A 17701-nucleotide genomic window follows, 5' to 3' on the forward strand; every position below is an offset into this window, starting at 1 on the left:
AACAAACTGTAAATAGAAAAACAAATCCTCTTATAAAGCAAGAACACAACCACGGTTGATGTTCAAGCCAAATGCTGATTACAAAACACTTTTACAAAAAGTTATTTCCACAGTATCAAAAAAGCAACTCCTTCACCCTGGAGTCTAGCCCTGAGAACAGCCAGTGTACCTGCACCTTTTTTTTTGTCAGTCTAATCTGGCAAACATGAGGCCTTCCAGAGACAGAGACTGGCATATTATTATTATTATGATTATATCATTATTAACCCCATGATAGAAATTGGCTAAAATGTGAATGACCCAGATGTCACCCTAAAATCTCATCTTCATTAAATGTCTCACTGACTACACTCTCACTCCCTTCTCTCCATTCATTGACAAAATCCAGGGTTCGTACATAGGTTGAAAGATGATTCATTTTAAACGTTATGTTTTCGAGATAAGGAGTATGTTTGAATTTGAATATACTCGTAAATATCGAAAAAATGCTTGATTTTCAACAAGCACTATACTTTGGAAATTAGCAAACATGAATAATAATCATGATTAAAGCTAAAAATCAGGGTTAATATGTATGAACAGCAAGTAAAATAAAGTATGCATTGTCTGGTAAGGGTATTTATAAATGAATATATAAAATATTTCTTCTACATTTGTTGTAACAGTTTAGATGTGATGATAAAGGCTTCAAGAATCTGGCAATATTTGGTTTAGGTACGTTAAAAGTGCTTAAATTTTACTTTTAAAAAGCTGTACGAACCCTGAAATTGAGTCATAAACCTGCTAAATAAAAAAGGAGAATTATCCCAGAAATATTGGCTAAAAGCTGAGATTGTTCTTTTCTCCATAATCTGCAACAGGAGACGTTGATGGCAATAGTAGAATAGCTGTGTGCCAAACACTTAAACGGGTTTTGACTACTAGGTCATGTCCAGCGGCACCTTTTGCATTGGTAATCCTCTGGCTCGGAGCAGCAGCTGTCGTAGTCGCTGCTGGGTGGAGTTGGAGGGCAGTGGCAGGTGCAGGGTTGAGTTTGAGGTGCTGTTTGACAGGGGCACTGGTACAAGACCGTGTCGAGGAAGGGGCTGGTGCAGGGGCTCGGGGAGGCGCAGGCACTCAGGGTGGACACCGGGCTGGGGACGGGGCTGCAAGGCAGGCTCATATCCTCGTGGAAATCCTCGAGCGAGTCCTCGGGCAAGTCCTCGGGCTTCTCCGAGGCTTCGGGGCTGCTGCTGAGGGTGAAGACCCAGCCCAGCTGTACGTGGAGGAGTGTGCGCAGGCCCGGAGGCAGCTGCATAGCAGTAAGCACGTTGGGGCAGCCGGGGAACATTTGGCGGAGCTGAGTGCAGCAAAGATACTGCAGGGAGGTGGGTGTGTAGCAGGCACGGATCACCTTCATACTGCTTTTAGCTGCTGTGGAGCACACCATGGGGTAGAACTTCTTGTTCCTCAGCCTGGTGGCAGCAACGCCTGTTGAACCAGCAGAGAGGATGGAAAGAGATCTAAAATGCACTTTTCTTTTGTTTAACCCTCTGGGGTCTGAGCCTATTTTGGCCGTTTTTGAATACTTTTGATTTTGCCCTTCATGTACCACATAATATAAAATATACCCATATTTGGTATCCATTTTTTCTTCACCTATATGATCTGACAGTTATATTCTCACTTTAACCTGCTTTATCAACATATTGAGCCCAAAAATCATGAAATCCGAGTTGAAAAATTATACTATTTACTACAATAAAAACCACAAACACTCAATGACCTGTTTTGGAACTTGAAAATGTAAACATAGGATACAAATATGAACATATAAAAAGGTAAAAATTTGAATATAATAAAACTATATACAAAAAAGTCTCATAAAAACATGTATATCTATAGCCTTTTTTTTCCCTTGTTAGCTGCAACTCTTCAAAACAAACTGTGCAAAATTACACAGAGAGCTACACCAACGTTCAAATATTACTATCAAATTAAAACTATCATATCTTTGGTTTTACATGACCTAGGAATGTCAAACAAAAATTGGGAGAAAGTTTCAAGTCTGTACTTTGGAGTGAAGTTGATAGCACTATCCATGTAACCTCGTTTTTTTGTTAAATGTCACGTGATCTGATCAGGAAGGCACAATCATAGACCCCAGAGGGTTAATGTAGCTAATAAAACCTGCCTGAGTTACAGAGACACACGCACCTATGGAGTGCCGATTCTTGTAGAAGGTCAGGGTGCCGTGCCAGGTGTCCAGGTGCACTCCTATGATGGAGCCCTGTCCGAACCGGGAGGAGAACTTCACCTTGTCCCCTTTGTGCTGGAGGAGACCTTTAAGCAGATGTAGATTAAAAACATGGTGTTATTTTTATTATCTGTGGCAGAGAGTCAGAATTACCCATGTAAAGATGCTCCAAGTCTTGCATTTAAAAGATATATTATCAGCAACATATTCTTAAAATTATTAAGTATTAAGTATTAAGAATTAAAGTATTCATTAACCCCAATGAGAGCTATTTTAACATAATAGTAGCATTTTATTAATGTAACGGGTTGAGGTGCAGCTAGTTTTTAGTCCAACATAAATCAGGGGGATGCTGAGATGATTAATAGGCAGGAAAGAAGAAAAACTAAATTCTGCTACATTTTTTTTCATGTTATTGTTTTACTAAACCTTTGTTTCTGTGAAATATTTGCATAGATTTGCCTCTTTTGGCTTTAAACACTTATATAAATGAAACCAAGTCAAGGATGTCGTTGTGTTTGTGTGTAAGGGTAAAAAAAGAAAAAAGTATCAGAAAAAGTTCTTTAATGTTGAAAGACACATTTTTCCACACACACACACACACACACACACACACACACACACACACATATATATGGCAACACTTAAGATTAGGGAACACATATTCAACATTAATTAGTTGCTTATTAGCATGCAAAATAAGTAACATATTGGCGCTTAATTAGTCATTATTAAGTAGTTATTAATGTCTTATTCTGCATGGCCTTATTATTAGTACCATTAAGTGAGAGTTTTCCCTCAATAACCTCAGAATTATTGCTAATTAGTAGTAAGAAAGGGAGTTGTTGTATATGAGTTCCGATCTTAATATGCTTTACTTTGTAGACTCGAATTGGACGAACCAATGTTCGTCTACCAGTGACCAACTTTGTAGAGTAATGATTGACATTACAATCTACCATTCCTCATCCAATCATCCAAAAGGAGCCACCAGTCACTTCAAAGGTCTGGAGAGGGTGGCTATTTGCCGTTTCGATGGTTTTGTTCACCGCTATGTAGAGACTTATAAAGTCCATAGCCACCTTCTCCAGACCTTTGAAGTGACTGGTGGCTCCTTTTGGCCGGGGAGTGACTGCAATTGCACCGTATCAGCACTTTCTACCTATACATAGTAGAGCTGTGACATCACAACCTTACAGAAGTCCTGACGGCTCGTTTAAAGACACAGTGTCTGAATACTTTTAAATATTTCTTCATGGATTTGACATTTGGATACTTTTACATCATTTATCTAGCATGTAGACCTGCTTCATGATAAAAAAGACATGACACCATTGTATTGTACTCTTCACCACTGCTAGAAAGTCTCCATCCAGTTTAACAGATCACTCTGATAATTCGTGATGTATTTTAATCCCTCTGACCTGTGTAGGAGAGTCCCCAGCTGTCTTCATCATGACCCAGCAGGCTGCCAAAGCTGAATTTGAACTTCTCCAGATTCACCTCTGATGTTCCAATTCCCACCATCTACACCGATGAAACAGTAAAAACAGGATCAACACAGGAAAAGTAGATCTAGCCCTAGATGATATGATTGCTATCATCCTCAACATCCATCGAACCAACAGGAGATTTGGAAACATCTTCAGCCCATTGCTAATATAACGTCAGTATCATTCAAGGGACTGCTACCCACCATGTCGGTTCCATAGACGGGAGAGGTCATCTTGACTTCCCAGAAGTGTTGGCCGTCTGCCAGCTCCTTGGTGCCGCGGATGGCCGCTGTGCCGCAGCTGTAATCTGAGTGAAAGCTCACCTTCCTGTTGTCGCAGCTGAGGAAGGCTCCAGAAGACTTGAAGTGCTCGTCCCACTCCCAGTCGAAACCTGGGGACACAAACACATAAACGTCTATAGTGGAGCCCTACCGATATGGGATTTCTGAGGCTGATGTCGATACTGATTTTAGAGGGGGGAAATTATTTGATAACCAATATGGTGGCCGATATAGTTTTTATTTGAGCTGGAATGAAAGTAGACCTTTGTTATGTGGATTGTACATTAACTCTGCAAATGTACCCAGAGAGCTACTTTCTCAAACACAAAAACTTTATTCAATATTGTTTTTTTAATAAAATATTAAATATGTAATATTGTTATACATTATTTTATAAACAATGTAAATGTACACTGTCAGCAAATTCTATAAATTAAAAAAAAGAATGAATAGGAATAAAATAAATAGATAAATAAACTTCATTACTGTTCAGTGTCAGTGTCAATGATGCTTACTTACGGGTTGGCCAACAAAAATATGTCAAATAATAATATGTATTATTATTATTATTATTATTATTATTATTATTATTATTATTATTAATAATAATAATAATAATAATAATAATAATAATAATAATAATAATAATAAGAAGAAGAAGAAGAAGAAGAAGAAGAAGAAGAAGAATGACAATAATAATTCATAGCTAACACCATTTCTAAATCACACCAGACAGCATTTTCTGTATTATATATTGTGTAAAAAAAGTTTTCATAACAGCACGTACCGTACAGCATATATACAAGATACCGATTTGCCTAGGCCAATATCGACCAATAATATTTGTCAACCCATATATCTGTCGGGCTGTAGTCTATAGTAGCTGGATAGTTGGAATGTTTTTAATTTAAATATCTTAAGAACTTAAATATGGATTGGAATATGTAGTTATATGCTCACAAAAGCAGTTACAGTATGTGTACGAAGGTTATTATAGTTAACGAAAACTAACAAAATAACGAAAACTAGAATTGAAAAAACATTTTCGTTAACTGAAATAAAAATAAAAATTTGAGTTTTAAAAAAAAAAAACGATAACTAACTGAAACTCTATTTTGTGGTTACAAAACTAACTAAAACTAACTAAAATTATAGTGAAAATGTGCTTCGTTTTCGTCTTTGTCAACTTTTTTCATAAGTAAACCTTTTTGGTTGATATGAAATCTATTTCATCTATTTGGTTTTATGACTTACTAAACTTATTGGGGCAGACAAAGGAAATAAAGTAAACATTTATTGTGACCTTATTGAATCTCGCACCCAACCAATACCCTATTACAAAAAAACTAAAACTAACACTAAAACTAATAAAAACTAAACTAAAACTAAGCATTTTCCAAAAAATAAAAAACTAATAAAAACTAGCAAACTCACTCTAAAAATTAATTAAAACTAACTGAATTTGAAAACAAAAAATCACAACAAAATCAAAGCTAAAACTAATAAAAAATTAAAAACTATTATAACCTTGATGTGTACCAGACATACGGAGAACTAAGAGATGGATCTGAATATGTAGTTATATGTTAAAAAAAGCTAACAGTATGTGTATTATTGTATTTATCAGTTTCTGCTCACCCTCATCCTCCTCCCCACAGAGACAGTCACTGGTGACGCCGAAGCCCGGACTGAGCTCCTCCTGTCGCTCACACTGGCAGAAGGACTCCCCTATCACCGGCACTGTGCTGGGCAAGGCCACCACCTCAGATACAACCTGAGAAGTCTCCAGGTAATCCACCTCAGACTCCACATCGCTGATCTGGTCAACACAAACAGCACAAACAGCATCTTGTGAGTTCAAAGATGTGGCCATGGTGTGGGGATGTTGGCTTGGTCGCAGGAAAAGGAGCTTGAAGATTAAATTAATGTTAATTCAACTGAAAAAAACAATACAGAATAACCTTTTGGTAGCAGCAAAAAAGCTGAAAGAAAAAAATCTTGCTATCGTGCACACGGCAATTTAAAGAGTCACATGTGAGCCATGTTTCGTAGACTCAATGAGAAAGCCTTTTCCCTAAAAGCTGTTCACGGTTCCTATTGGTTACAGAAGTCATGTGTGCATGTTAGTAAAATTAGACCCCTTCCAAAAATAATGGACCTCCTTTCCTTTCCTGAGGAGACCTGACCATGACCTGAACACGTAGCCATTTCAGACACAGGACGGTCCGAGTGGAAAACTACTGGTAGAAATATTATCTGTCATATGTGGTCATACCAGACATACGGAGGCCCTGAGAGTCCAGTGAGATCTGATGAGACATTTTTTTAAAAGTCTGATTTAAATAGTTTAAAAAGGTTTTGCCAGGATAAAAACCCTTAAAGTTTAACTTTTTTTCATCTGAGAAACAGGTGGGGAATAAAAATTTTAGTCAGGACATTTTTTAAATTATCTTTTTTAAACCCTAGAGAGGTTTGATTGTTGTGGGAACGTGATCAGACCTTGATCCGACCAAACTACCTAGTGCAAGTTCAAGCTAAACAGCATTATAGCCAGGCGGGCTTTGCATTCAGCAAACTGTAGCAGCTTATGGAGTAACAGTAGCAGTTTGCATTAGCTAGTAGTAGGGCTGTCAAAAGTATTGATACTCAAAAAAGTATTGATAGTAAAACGTTGTATCCGGATACGATACTCATTTTCAAAAGTATCATATAGTATGAAGTATGCCCATATTACGTTAATTGACACAGTGTCAGTATACATAAGCATTAAGAGTTCATAAGTTTACACAAGTGTTGGTGACTGAAAAGTGTTATTTTCTCTCTTGAAGTCCCAGAATGAAGCAGAGAAAAGTCGACCTGCAACCAAACAGCAACACACACAGCCAAAAATATTGTTCTAATTGTTATTGTTTATTGTATTTATTTCTTTTTTGCACTACCTCAGACCTGAAGCTTGTTATCATAGTTGCAGTTTCTTTTTGCACAACTGTTTTTATTATAAATATTTAACCTGTGGTTCTGTTAATTTTTACATGTTGCATTTTTCTTGTTAATAAAAATATTTCAGTTAAATTTTGGGGTCTTTGTTTTTATCCTTGTGGTATCGAAAATGGTATCGAGTATCGAATATTTTCATGAGTATCGGTATCGAGTTGAAAATTTCAGTATCGTGACAACCCTAGCTAGTAGCAATGCATAACAATATTTCTCTAGTCCAGAACACAGGACCTTCTCCCTGCACTTACTTCTGACCTATGAGCAGTGCTGGAATGTTAGTAAGCACTGTGCTTAAGTACAATTTTGATGTCCATCACTACATGTAAGAGGCAAATATTGTAACATAAAAAACATGATTGTTTTAAAATGATTATGCACAAATTAAACCTCATAACAGTAATTAAGTAGTTTAAATGAGCCCTACCTTGAGAAAATGAAAACACTGCTTATAAAAATACAACAATAATAATCCAATAAAATATTAGAAATAAATGTAACAATCTAAGTGGGGCCATCCTGCACAACGAGTACTTTTGATACCTTAGGTACATTTTGATTCTGATACTTTTGTACTTTAACTTCAGTAAGTTTTGAATGCAGGACTTTTACTTGTATTGGAGTAATTTCACAGTGTGGTATTAGTACTTTTACTGAAGAAAGGGATCTGAATACCTTCCACCAATAAGTAGAGCGAATGTTTTTTCATGTCACTTGGATTTTTCCCTTTGTGGAAAAACACTCAAAGTTTACAAACTCATCAATTGATTTTGATCAGAACAAATGATATACAGGTGTGAAAATCCTGTAAAACTCACCATCAAAGAATGCTTTTAGTCCCGTAGAACATAGGCTGGTGGTGCACTTCAGCCTCTTGTGGCTTAAATGAGTATTACAACAACAACACTAAGAAAAAATGATCCTGACAAAAAAGGAAAACACCTGCCTAAAGCACACTTTATTACATTTTGAAAAAAAGTAACCTGTTCTTAGGTCAAAAGTTCACCAGCATTTTTTTTCTCACTTGCCCCTCAGGGCTTCCATACATACCTATTCTGATGGCAAAAACATTGTACATAGTTGCAGTTCTTATCCTCTAACATCATGTTATAGTCAAGTATTATCAAGTGTTATATTTGGATAATTATAAGAAGACCGACAGCGCAGATAATTGGCTTCACTGTAGATTTCCTTTTTCCCACAGGCCTGAGACAGCACAGTTTGTGTTCCCACAAAAGTAAGATGTGACTACAAGCTGTCTGTTACTGTTTGCTTTGTAATTCATAGATGTGCACCTGTAACAACAACACTCACACACATTGTGTATAACAAACATCGTACGGGCATGACACAGCTGTTGGCCTGTTCTATCATGCTCCCCGCCTCTGGAACTCACTACCACAACTCAGGAACATTGACTCACTCCCCCATTTCAAATCACAACTCAAAACACATCTGTTTAAAACTGCTAATTCCCTCTGATGACTTTTACCCTGTCCAAATCTATCTATTGTATGGTATTGTTATTAATTCTGTGTATTTTATTGTATTTTATTGCTGTTTCTTTTCTACCTTTTGTACGGTGTCCTTGAGTGCCAAGAAAGGCGCCTCCAAATAAAATGTATTATTATTATTATGTCATCAGTAAATTGCTAATAGAATTCGGTTGCATGTAAGTCCAATCTGTACAAAGCGGGCCCAGCCCAAGAAAGATAAATTGAATAAATAAAGCCTGCATTGAGACCAGTCTCAAGTGATGCTTTTACGTGACAAAAAAACACATTCAATGTGTTTTCCCTTTTAAAATTCCATCTTTTCTCCTTTTGTCTTCTGTTCTACCCCACAAACCTCAATTGTCTCACCTGTGTTGTCGTCTGTCCTTCCCATTCCTCCTTGTCTATTCCCTGGATCACTGCCATGGCATCTGTCTCTTGTCGAGTTTCGCTCCAGGCCACATGCCGAGTCCGGCCACTCCTGCCTCTTCTCAGCATGGCAGCTCTGTGGACAGCAGGCGCAACACCTTTATGACCAGCTGGCATGTGTACTGTAGGCCATGTAATGCTTTGTGTTTATGTCAAGTAAGGTCAGTGTCAAACCCCTGGTTCACAGTATTTGTTTTTTGTGGTTGGATTATTTTCTGATACATACACTGACATTCTGTATCTACTTTCACATTTTCCATTCCTAGCAATGTGTATTTAAGGAAGACAGAGTCCCTATTTAACCCTCCTGTTATGTTCGTTTCTCAGGAACAGCAATAATGTCCGTTGGTCAATTTGACCCGGGCCATGTTTAATTATCCAAAAGTGTCAGAAACGAAAAAATCCCAATAAACATTGTTTATATTTTGTTAATTAATATTTAGTTAAAAACTCCATTACTAACCATTTCAATCAATATTTAGTGCAATGGTGTTCTTCACCTCTCACAGATCATGGTTCAATGAGGATAATTCAATAGTTTTTCATAAAAAAATGCATATTTAATCTTTTTTTAATGTACATTAGAACGACTACAAATATAATACAATGGTTTCACATGACACTGATTTAAAAAAAATATATTTAATTTTTTTTCTTTTGATGAAAAAAATACTTTAAAGTATTTTTTTAAACTTTGAAATGGGTCAATTTGACCTGCAACATAACAGGAGGGTTAAGATCGAAGAGGGCCTAACAGCATATAGATTCAACTAAATATGACTAAATTATGTCACAAACAACTGACTAAATATAGCTATATATAAGAGTATGTCTTGAGTTGTTTGCGTTGCTTCAACATTTGAAGATGGTTGTTATTGTGGTTTGACTGATAACCTGAGTGACGCAATGTGTTTTTGTCTTGTATTTTCAACTTACTTACAAAAATATTAGTTTAGGATTCTCAACATGTCTCTACAATGCCTCAGAAACTTGTTGGACAACTAAGTAGGTCAGTTTCAGTTGTGAAGGGCAAACACTGGCTCTGGGCTATTCTCAGACAACAGTGAGTTCCCCGAGCTGCCAAATATCCTCGTGTAGCAAACATGTCTAAAACTTACAGACAGATCTTTGTGCGCATTGCTCGCCTATTTCTATCTGTCCCATATGCCAGGGTTGGCAGCAGGAACTGTTTCCATGCGCTTGTCTAACCTTTAAACCCAAACCCTCTGCTTCGCCACTGTGGCAGCATGTGTGTTCACCAGCTTCACCTGCAGAACGCAGCAGATAAGGTGACCTGACCTACTGACTACAATGTGTGCACCAATCATAGATCACAGATTGTTGTGATTGTGTTTAAAACCCATGTTAATATTGACTGTTCATATACACTGTATGATTCATTACACAAGAGAAGTTTGTAGTGCTATTCTGCCCTACAAAGCAAAAAGGCAGTAACTGCATTTTTGGTCAAAAAAAGAGTTATTGTCATTTTCATGACATTCAAGGCATCCTTTGTTATGTGACAAAACATCTTATCTCAAATGTGTGTCGTTTTGGAGAAAAATGGTAGTCGTTTGTACAGTTGTGTACTTAGGCTGGATTACAGGATAACTTTAAAGTCATTTTTCTCAGTTCTGCACTCAGCGTAGTTACTGCCTTTTTGCTTTGTAGGGCAGTATTGTTATTACACTCAAATTTTGGAATGAATATGGATTTGCAGTTTATGTAAGAATAATTACACTTCTGAGGAAACTTATGGGAGATTTAAGTCAAAGTTTGACCCAATGTGACACACGGAACAATTGCAGTATACCAGAATCCACAACCAGAGGTGGAATGTAACTAAGTACATTTACTCAAGTTTACTTAATTGCAATTGTACCTGTGCAAAGGAACCTGTGATTTACTTGAGTATTTACAAAAAAGTAACTTTATACTTCTACTCCACTACATGTAAGAGGTAAATATTGTACCTTTTACTCAACTACATTAAGCTTTATTCTGAAAGAACCTTTTAGCTTCTCTTTTATCTGAATGGTGTTGTATATTTATCTCTTTGGCCCTTTGTAAATACAATCAGTTTAAAATGATTATGCATGTTTATAAATTCAACCACATAAAAGTGAATTAAGTAGGTAAAATTAGCCCTACTTTTATGACAGTAAAATGCTGCTTGCATCAATCCATCAAAAATAATAATCTAAAATGTATTTGGAATATATAAAACAATCTGAGTGATGCCATTCTGCATAATGAATACTTTTACTTTAGATACTTTCAGCACATTTTGATGCTGATATTTTTCCCTAAATACAGGCGCATCTCAATAAATTAGAATATCATAGAAAAGATTAATTATGTCAGTAATTCAATTCAAAAAGAGGGAACAACACATTATATTTATCCATTACACACAAAATGAAACATTTCACGTCTTAATTTATTTAAATTCTTCTAATTATAATAATTTTGGCTTACATTAAATGAGGACCTAAAATTCAGTGTCTCAAAAAATTTGAATATTACAAAAGACCGATTTTAAAAAGTATGTTTAAAATGGAAATGTTGGCCTCTGAAAAGTATGTCCATTTATATGCACTCAATACTTGGTTCGAGCTATTTGACTTGAACTAATGGAAATGGACTTTTCCATGATATTCTAACGTATTGAAATGCACCTGTACTTCTTCTGCCACTGTACATTACCATATGCATATAAAACTGCACATGCACGAACAATCAGTGGAGATGATGCTGCTCCAATGACAGAAGCAGAATGCCAAAAATAAATTCTATCTGGTTTTTGGCAAATTTGCTCTTTATCCTACCAGATTTATTGACCAAACAAAGAACTGAGTAATGTTTCCTTTAAAAAAATCTAATCTATGTTGAAATGTTGATCATTCTCACAACAAGTAATCATTAAAATCAGTTAGTTTAACTGCAGTGATACCATTTCCTGAAATGCAACCCTCTACAATAGTGATTTTGTAGAAGAAAAAGACTATTTCTTAGTTACAAAGTATTATTTTACTCTTTATTATGTGTATAGATTGTTCTATATCATGGTAAAAGACAGTTACAATTTTATTTAGCAGAAGCTGTTATTGAAAGCGACACAGCTCATACAACACAAGCAAAAACCAAGTTAGAAGACAACACATGAGTAAGTGTTAAATTTAAGGCCAATAGGACGTAGGTGCTCTCAGGCAGAGTATAAGGACAAATAGTGCTTTTATCATGTAGATAATGTGTGAAGGTGTTCACGAAAGAGCTGGGTCTTTAGTCTCTTCTTAAAGAAAGGGGCTTGCGTTGACACTTTAAACAAGAGTGCGTATTTACTAAACTCTGTACCTAAACCTGATGGCATGTCTCAGGTAATGCCACCACTGAACGCAGCAGCTGGTGACTGCTTTACTAGCAGGTGCAGGAGATAACTGCCAATAATTTAGATTAGTAAGTCTGGAGCGAGTCTCACTTTAATTAGGCCTTACCCTACATACTGCAAAAGCATCATCTGGACAACCCAGTCAAGACAAACTGCAGTATGCTACCTGTAAAAGACAGTTTTCTGACTTACATGAGATGAATTCAGTGACAGTAGGTCAGTGATATTAATGATTTGTAGATATTAAATTACTGAAATTCTACACTGTCTATTCAAATACACCAGAAGCTCATTCTGTCCTTGTGATCCACTTCAGATTAGACTATTAACAACAGAAGTCAGTGTACTCAGTATATATCTCACAGTAAGCCCTTCAAGATAACAACATGAGCTGAAGTTTGCACATACTTCTTTGTATATTCAGTAACACTACAGCCAATATTTTGCTGTGTCTTTATCTTAAATCAGTCAGTAAGCTCATTCAACCACAGTGCAGCATGGATATGTCAATTTTAGCAGCAGTTATGTTCTTACCTTACAGCAGTCTTCCTATACACTGTCTTGCAGTGGCTCATTTGAATGCCAGTGTCTCTTTATCCGACTGTATGACAGGTGCAGTTTGCACTCTGTCCCACTTCGCTGCAAGCTAGACGTAAACATTACTTCTCCACGCCCTTACTGTGTGCCTATTGGATAAGAATATCGGGGAGGAGTTTATAGTAGGCCAAATGTATCTAGTTACCTTTGCCTAAGTGGGGTAACTATCTATGGAATAGTAACTATGGCCTTTGTGCAAATGATTACACATCATGTGTGGTCTGCTGACTTGATGACTTAAGGAGAGGAATTCAGGGGAATGTGTTTAGCAAGCAAAACTTAAGTGTCACCCTAGGTGATAGAATACTTATCAGACATTCTCCAGACTCAGCTCTAAAAAAGAAAGAAAAAAATGACTTTTCTTGGCGTATATCAAGATTTTTGGGCAATTACGCAAACATGCTGAATGCTCTATGTGTCCATATATAAAGGCCTATATCTGGAGATAGCGGTTTCCTATAGCCAAGGCAAGACAAGGCAAATGTATCTGTATAGCACCATTCATACGAAATCCAAAGTGCCTTACAGAGGCATAAAAATACATGAAAAATACGACAGAGAAATTAGAAGCCGCTTTAAAAGCAAAATTAAAATATAATATAAAGACAGTAACTGTGTGTATGGAGGATGATAAAACAATTAAAATTATGAAATTTTAGTTCTGGTCGTTGTCATTTTAGTTAATAATCGAATGCATGTAAAACATTTCACTAATATAAACACAGCAATCCCATTTGTAGTGCGAGTGAATGCACCATGGTGCGCACCGGCAGCCTATTGGTGGCATTGGAGGAAAGGCGGGACTTAAGATTAACCTGTGCTCTGTGATTGGCTAGGTGGTGCGTGACGATGTACGGAAGTATTTGAGTAATTGACCCATGCTGTGTGCGTAACATCCAAAATATGGAGCAAAATAATGGTAAGACTAAGTTACCGCTTTAACAAAGTCATTCAGGAGGTTACGACATTATTTGCAGTTCGCCCATCCGTACACGAACTGTATCGTCATTCTTTAACGTTGTCAGAAACTGCAGCCTGTTTTATAATAGCCTTGTTACCATTTATAGCTTAGCTAAATGGCTAGCTGAAGCTAATTCGATATCAACTTAATTACAGTTAGCTCTTTCAGCTGCTAAAACGTTTAACATCTGAGCTAAGTGAAATGTTTTTATATCCTTGGAGAAGTAAAGCTATGAAATAATGTTAAAACCACTCTGAAAGAACTCTAACCCAGTTGTGTTGAACTTGTGACCCCAGCTGATGAAACATAGGTCCTTCAATAACTGCGACATCTTTCAGACCCTAGTTTCAGATCACATGACAGTTCAACGGATCAGCTCTCGTGACCGCTGTGTCATACTATACTTACATTTAGAAACTTCAGAAATAACATCCCATGTATCCATTTCAGTCAAGCTTAACTAACCCTTTTTTTCTCCTTTTCGTATCATGTGAGATGGAAATTTGGCCCAGGTCCAGCATGTTGTGTTAGTCCTGTCGGGGAAGGGTGGTGTGGGCAAAAGCACCATCACCACAGAGTTAGCACTGGCTCTCAGGCATGCTGGTAAAAAGGTGAGTTCAAAGACCAGCTCAGTGTACGTGCATCAGAATACAGGGCGCCAATATAAGGACACTGCTCAACATGCGTGTATTTGGTATTTACTGAGATAACTCTTTTCATCAGGTTGGCATCCTGGATGTTGACCTGTGTGGGCCCAGTATTCCCCGCATGCTGAGTGTGGGCCGGACTGACGTGCACCAGTGTGACTCAGGATGGGTGCCTGTCTACACAGATGCAGAGAAGAGCCTTGCCCTGATGTCCATCGGCTTCCTGCTGGAGGACCCAGATGAAGCAGTGGTGTGGAGGGGGCCCAAAAAAAACGGTAAGCTAATCTCTACTTGTGCTGGTCTGTGACAGTATTTAACAGACCTATCATGTGTTACAGCACATACAGTACAGGCCAAAAGTTTGGACACACCTTCTCATTCAATGTTTTTCCTTTATTTTCATGACTATTGACATTGTAAATTCATCAAAACTATTAATGAACACATGTGGAATTATGGACTTAACAAAAAAGTGTGAAATAACTGAAAACATGTCTTATATTCTAGTAAGCAAAGGGTGGTTACTTTGAGGAATCTAAAATACAAGACATGTTTTCAGTTATTTCACACTTTTTTGTTAAGTACATAATTCCATATGTGTTTATTCATAGTTTTGATGCCTTCAGTGAGAATCTACAATGTAAATAGTCATGAAAATAAAGAAAAATGCATTGAATGAGATGGGTGTGTCCAAACTTTTGGCCTGTACTGTATGTTAAGGGTCTGTAACTGTATACTTTAACACAATTGTTTCTGGAGTCACCTACTTACAAAATAACATTATAATCTACTAATCAATGTGATATTCTGCATGTTTTTGCACCCTCTCCCACAGCTATGATTGCCCAGTTTGTGTCAGATGTTGCATGGGGGGAACTGGATGTGCTGCTGGTGGACACACCGCCAGGAACGTCTGATGAGCATTTGGCAGTGCTAGAGAACCTTAAAAAACACAGAGTGGATGGAGCCGTTTTGGTCACCACACCCCAGGTACCCACTAGTCTAATCTTACTGGACAGAATAGGAGCAAGAAGAGTAACTTACACTGACAAACACACTCATAAATGTAGCTCAGGCTGTTATAAACATTATGTGGCTGCATTTGTTTACAAGCTAGGTGAAAGAGGCTGGATTGTGACCCAGAATTAGCTCCTGTATTGTAAACTTACCATAAATATTTGTAAGTTGCATGACATCCAGTGACCCTTGTTGTCACTGGATGTCATGTTCCAGGCCATCCTGAAACACCCGGATCATCCGCTACACAAAACCTTTATGGACCAAAAAAAACAGCAGTGGACGGCTCCTCTCTCTCTGTTGCAGGACGGAGAGATTCAAAAGATCCTTCGCTCCTCCAGCCATCAGGCTGTCTCATTCTCCAAGAGATTCTACTCGACTAACTGAATTTCCCCTGGGGGATGAAAAAAATTATTTTGATTGATTTTAATTTTGTTTCCGGTCTTGTGCTGGTTGCAGGCAGTATCAACCGGGGACGTGAGGAGGGAGATCACCTTCTGTAAGAAGACCGGTGTACGGATCCTGGGCATCGTCGAGAACATGAGTGGATTTGTTTGTCCCCACTGCTCTGTATGTAAACTCTCATTCATGACATGTTTGTAATCTACTCATTAATTGGTTTTGTGCCTATTTTAAATATCTACTTAATTAGACCTTTTTTTAACAAATATTCTATTTTCAGGAATGCAGCAATATTTTCTCAAAAGGTGGCGGTGAAGAGTTAGCCAAGCTGACTGGATCCCCATTTCTCGGTGAGATCAATGGGACTAAATGACATGCAATTTTAACTTCCAGCCACAAGGTGTCACAACACACTGTGACTGGACATCACTCCTCACCAGCCATTCATGATTTAGGAGGCATTTTGCATCACTGCCATGCTGCTAAAATGGTCGATGCAGATTTCAGTTCTGGAGCAGGCATAAAATACCTCAGTGAGGGCATGATACATATTATCAATAATTACTGATCAAATTAATAGATTATTTAATGGTTTTCCCACAGCCGTTATCGGCTTTGTGTGCAGATCAATCTCTCGAGTAATGATGCGGCTAATTCAGTTTACCCTGTGGCATTGACAAGCCAGCTGCATAGCTTTAGTTGTACATGTATTTGATAATGCTCCTTAACATACATTTGATTGTCAATACTGATAGTAATTTGTTACAAGGCCACATGGGAGTGTTACTTTGACATAAGGTTGCTGAGAAACTACAGTGGTGCTATTTAACCCATAAGAACCCATGGTGACACCTGTGTAACAAACACTTTAAATCTTCTAGAATCTCCCATATTCAGCTTTATGCTTCACATTAACTCATTAAATCCCTAAGCGACACATACTCAACACCCTGGTGAAGTGGTCATGTGACTCAAATGTGTGTGCGACTGGAAACAGAAATGTGAAAAAGTAGCTAATTTTAAAAAGCTTATATTTGTTACTAGGCTAAGTTTAAACCCATTTAACAATTCTAATCCGTTAATACGGTGTCCTGTATTGCATTTAACTTGTTCTGACCATATTTCTTGAACAACTTAAAGTCACACATTTGATAGGCCTATATGTTTTGGAGATGCAAAAGAAAAAGGCAAATTTGTGTCTCTGTCAGCAGAAAATGTGTCTATTTTTTGCTATTTTAAAATAAGAAATATCAAAAACAAATACCATAAACGCTCAATGTAACATATGTGACATCACAGATCTTTAGGGGTAGTATTTTTTTTTTTTTTTAAACATCAGAAATGTGTTCACTTATAGAACACATTCTTTAAGGATAACTGGGTCTAGGTTCTTATGGGTTAATTAGTTCAGGAAGAGTCAGTGGTCAACAATATGTCTTCTTCATTTCAGGCTGTGTGCCCTTGGATCCTCTGCTCAGCACCAGCATAGAGGAGGGCAAAGACTTCATCCAGTCATTTCCAAACAGTGCCACCTTCAGTGCAATCAGCAGCATTTCTCAGACTCTACTCAACAGCCTCCAAACTGCTTGATATATGAATGTATTTGCTCAAAAGCCTGTATGTATTTTTTACATTTTTAGGACGCAAGCTGTGAGAAGAATATAAAAAGGAAATGTTACTCATTGTGACAATGTATTGATTTCTATGTTGTATTTTTCAACAGTATATTAAACTATTTACTAATCTTGTTTTATACCTTATTT

The 17701-nt window shown here is 37.3% G+C and overlaps 2 protein-coding genes across 2 annotated transcripts; one reads left to right on the top strand and one right to left on the bottom strand.

Moving 5' to 3' along the window:
• Positions 1 to 15: 15 nt before the first annotated feature.
• LOC131959658 (SPRY domain-containing SOCS box protein 3-like) lies at positions 16 to 12956 on the bottom strand. The gene is made up of 7 exons (XM_059324867.1): positions 12849 to 12956; positions 8867 to 9002; positions 5649 to 5829; positions 3933 to 4120; positions 3661 to 3763; positions 2197 to 2322; positions 16 to 1470 (listed from the first exon to the last, which is right to left on the bottom strand). Exons 1-7 carry the CDS (start codon positions 12887 to 12889, stop codon positions 926 to 928), a joined length of 1320 nt encoding a protein of 439 aa, XP_059180850.1. The 5' UTR covers positions 12890 to 12956; the 3' UTR covers positions 16 to 925.
• A 752-nt stretch (positions 12957 to 13708) lies between these two features.
• Positions 13709 to 17686, top strand: nubp2 (nucleotide binding protein 2 (MinD homolog, E. coli)). The gene is made up of 7 exons (XM_059324614.1): positions 13709 to 13830; positions 14368 to 14483; positions 14596 to 14794; positions 15355 to 15509; positions 15996 to 16106; positions 16219 to 16288; positions 17389 to 17686. The coding sequence occupies exons 1-7, from the start codon at positions 13815 to 13817 to the stop codon at positions 17526 to 17528; spliced, it is 807 nt and encodes a 268-aa protein (XP_059180597.1). The 5' UTR covers positions 13709 to 13814; the 3' UTR covers positions 17529 to 17686.
• Positions 17687 to 17701: the final 15 nt, after the last annotated feature.

Source organism: Centropristis striata, chromosome 21, assembly GCF_030273125.1.
Source record: "Centropristis striata isolate RG_2023a ecotype Rhode Island chromosome 21, C.striata_1.0, whole genome shotgun sequence".
Taxonomy (NCBI): domain Eukaryota; kingdom Metazoa; phylum Chordata; class Actinopteri; order Perciformes; family Serranidae; genus Centropristis; species Centropristis striata.

Bases quoted from the DNA above. Each gene is read 5' to 3' on its own strand.
- nubp2 (XM_059324614.1), top strand. The intron at 14,484-14,595 runs GTGAGTTCAAAG...TCTTTTCATCAG, and splicing joins TCAGGCATGCTGGTAAAAAG to GTTGGCATCCTGGATGTTGA. The intron at 15,510-15,995 runs GTACCCACTAGT...TGCTGGTTGCAG, and splicing joins TTTTGGTCACCACACCCCAG to GCAGTATCAACCGGGGACGT.
- LOC131959658 (XM_059324867.1), bottom strand. From the start codon at position 12,889: ATGAGCCACTGCAAGACAGTGTATAGGAAGACTGCTGTAAG. The intron at 5,830-8,866 runs GTGAGACAATTG...TGTGTTGACCAG, and splicing joins AAGGACAGACGACAACACAG to ATCAGCGATGTGGAGTCTGA. The intron at 3,764-3,932 runs GTGGGTAGCAGT...TCATCGGTGTAG, and splicing joins CCGTCTATGGAACCGACATG to ATGGTGGGAATTGGAACATC.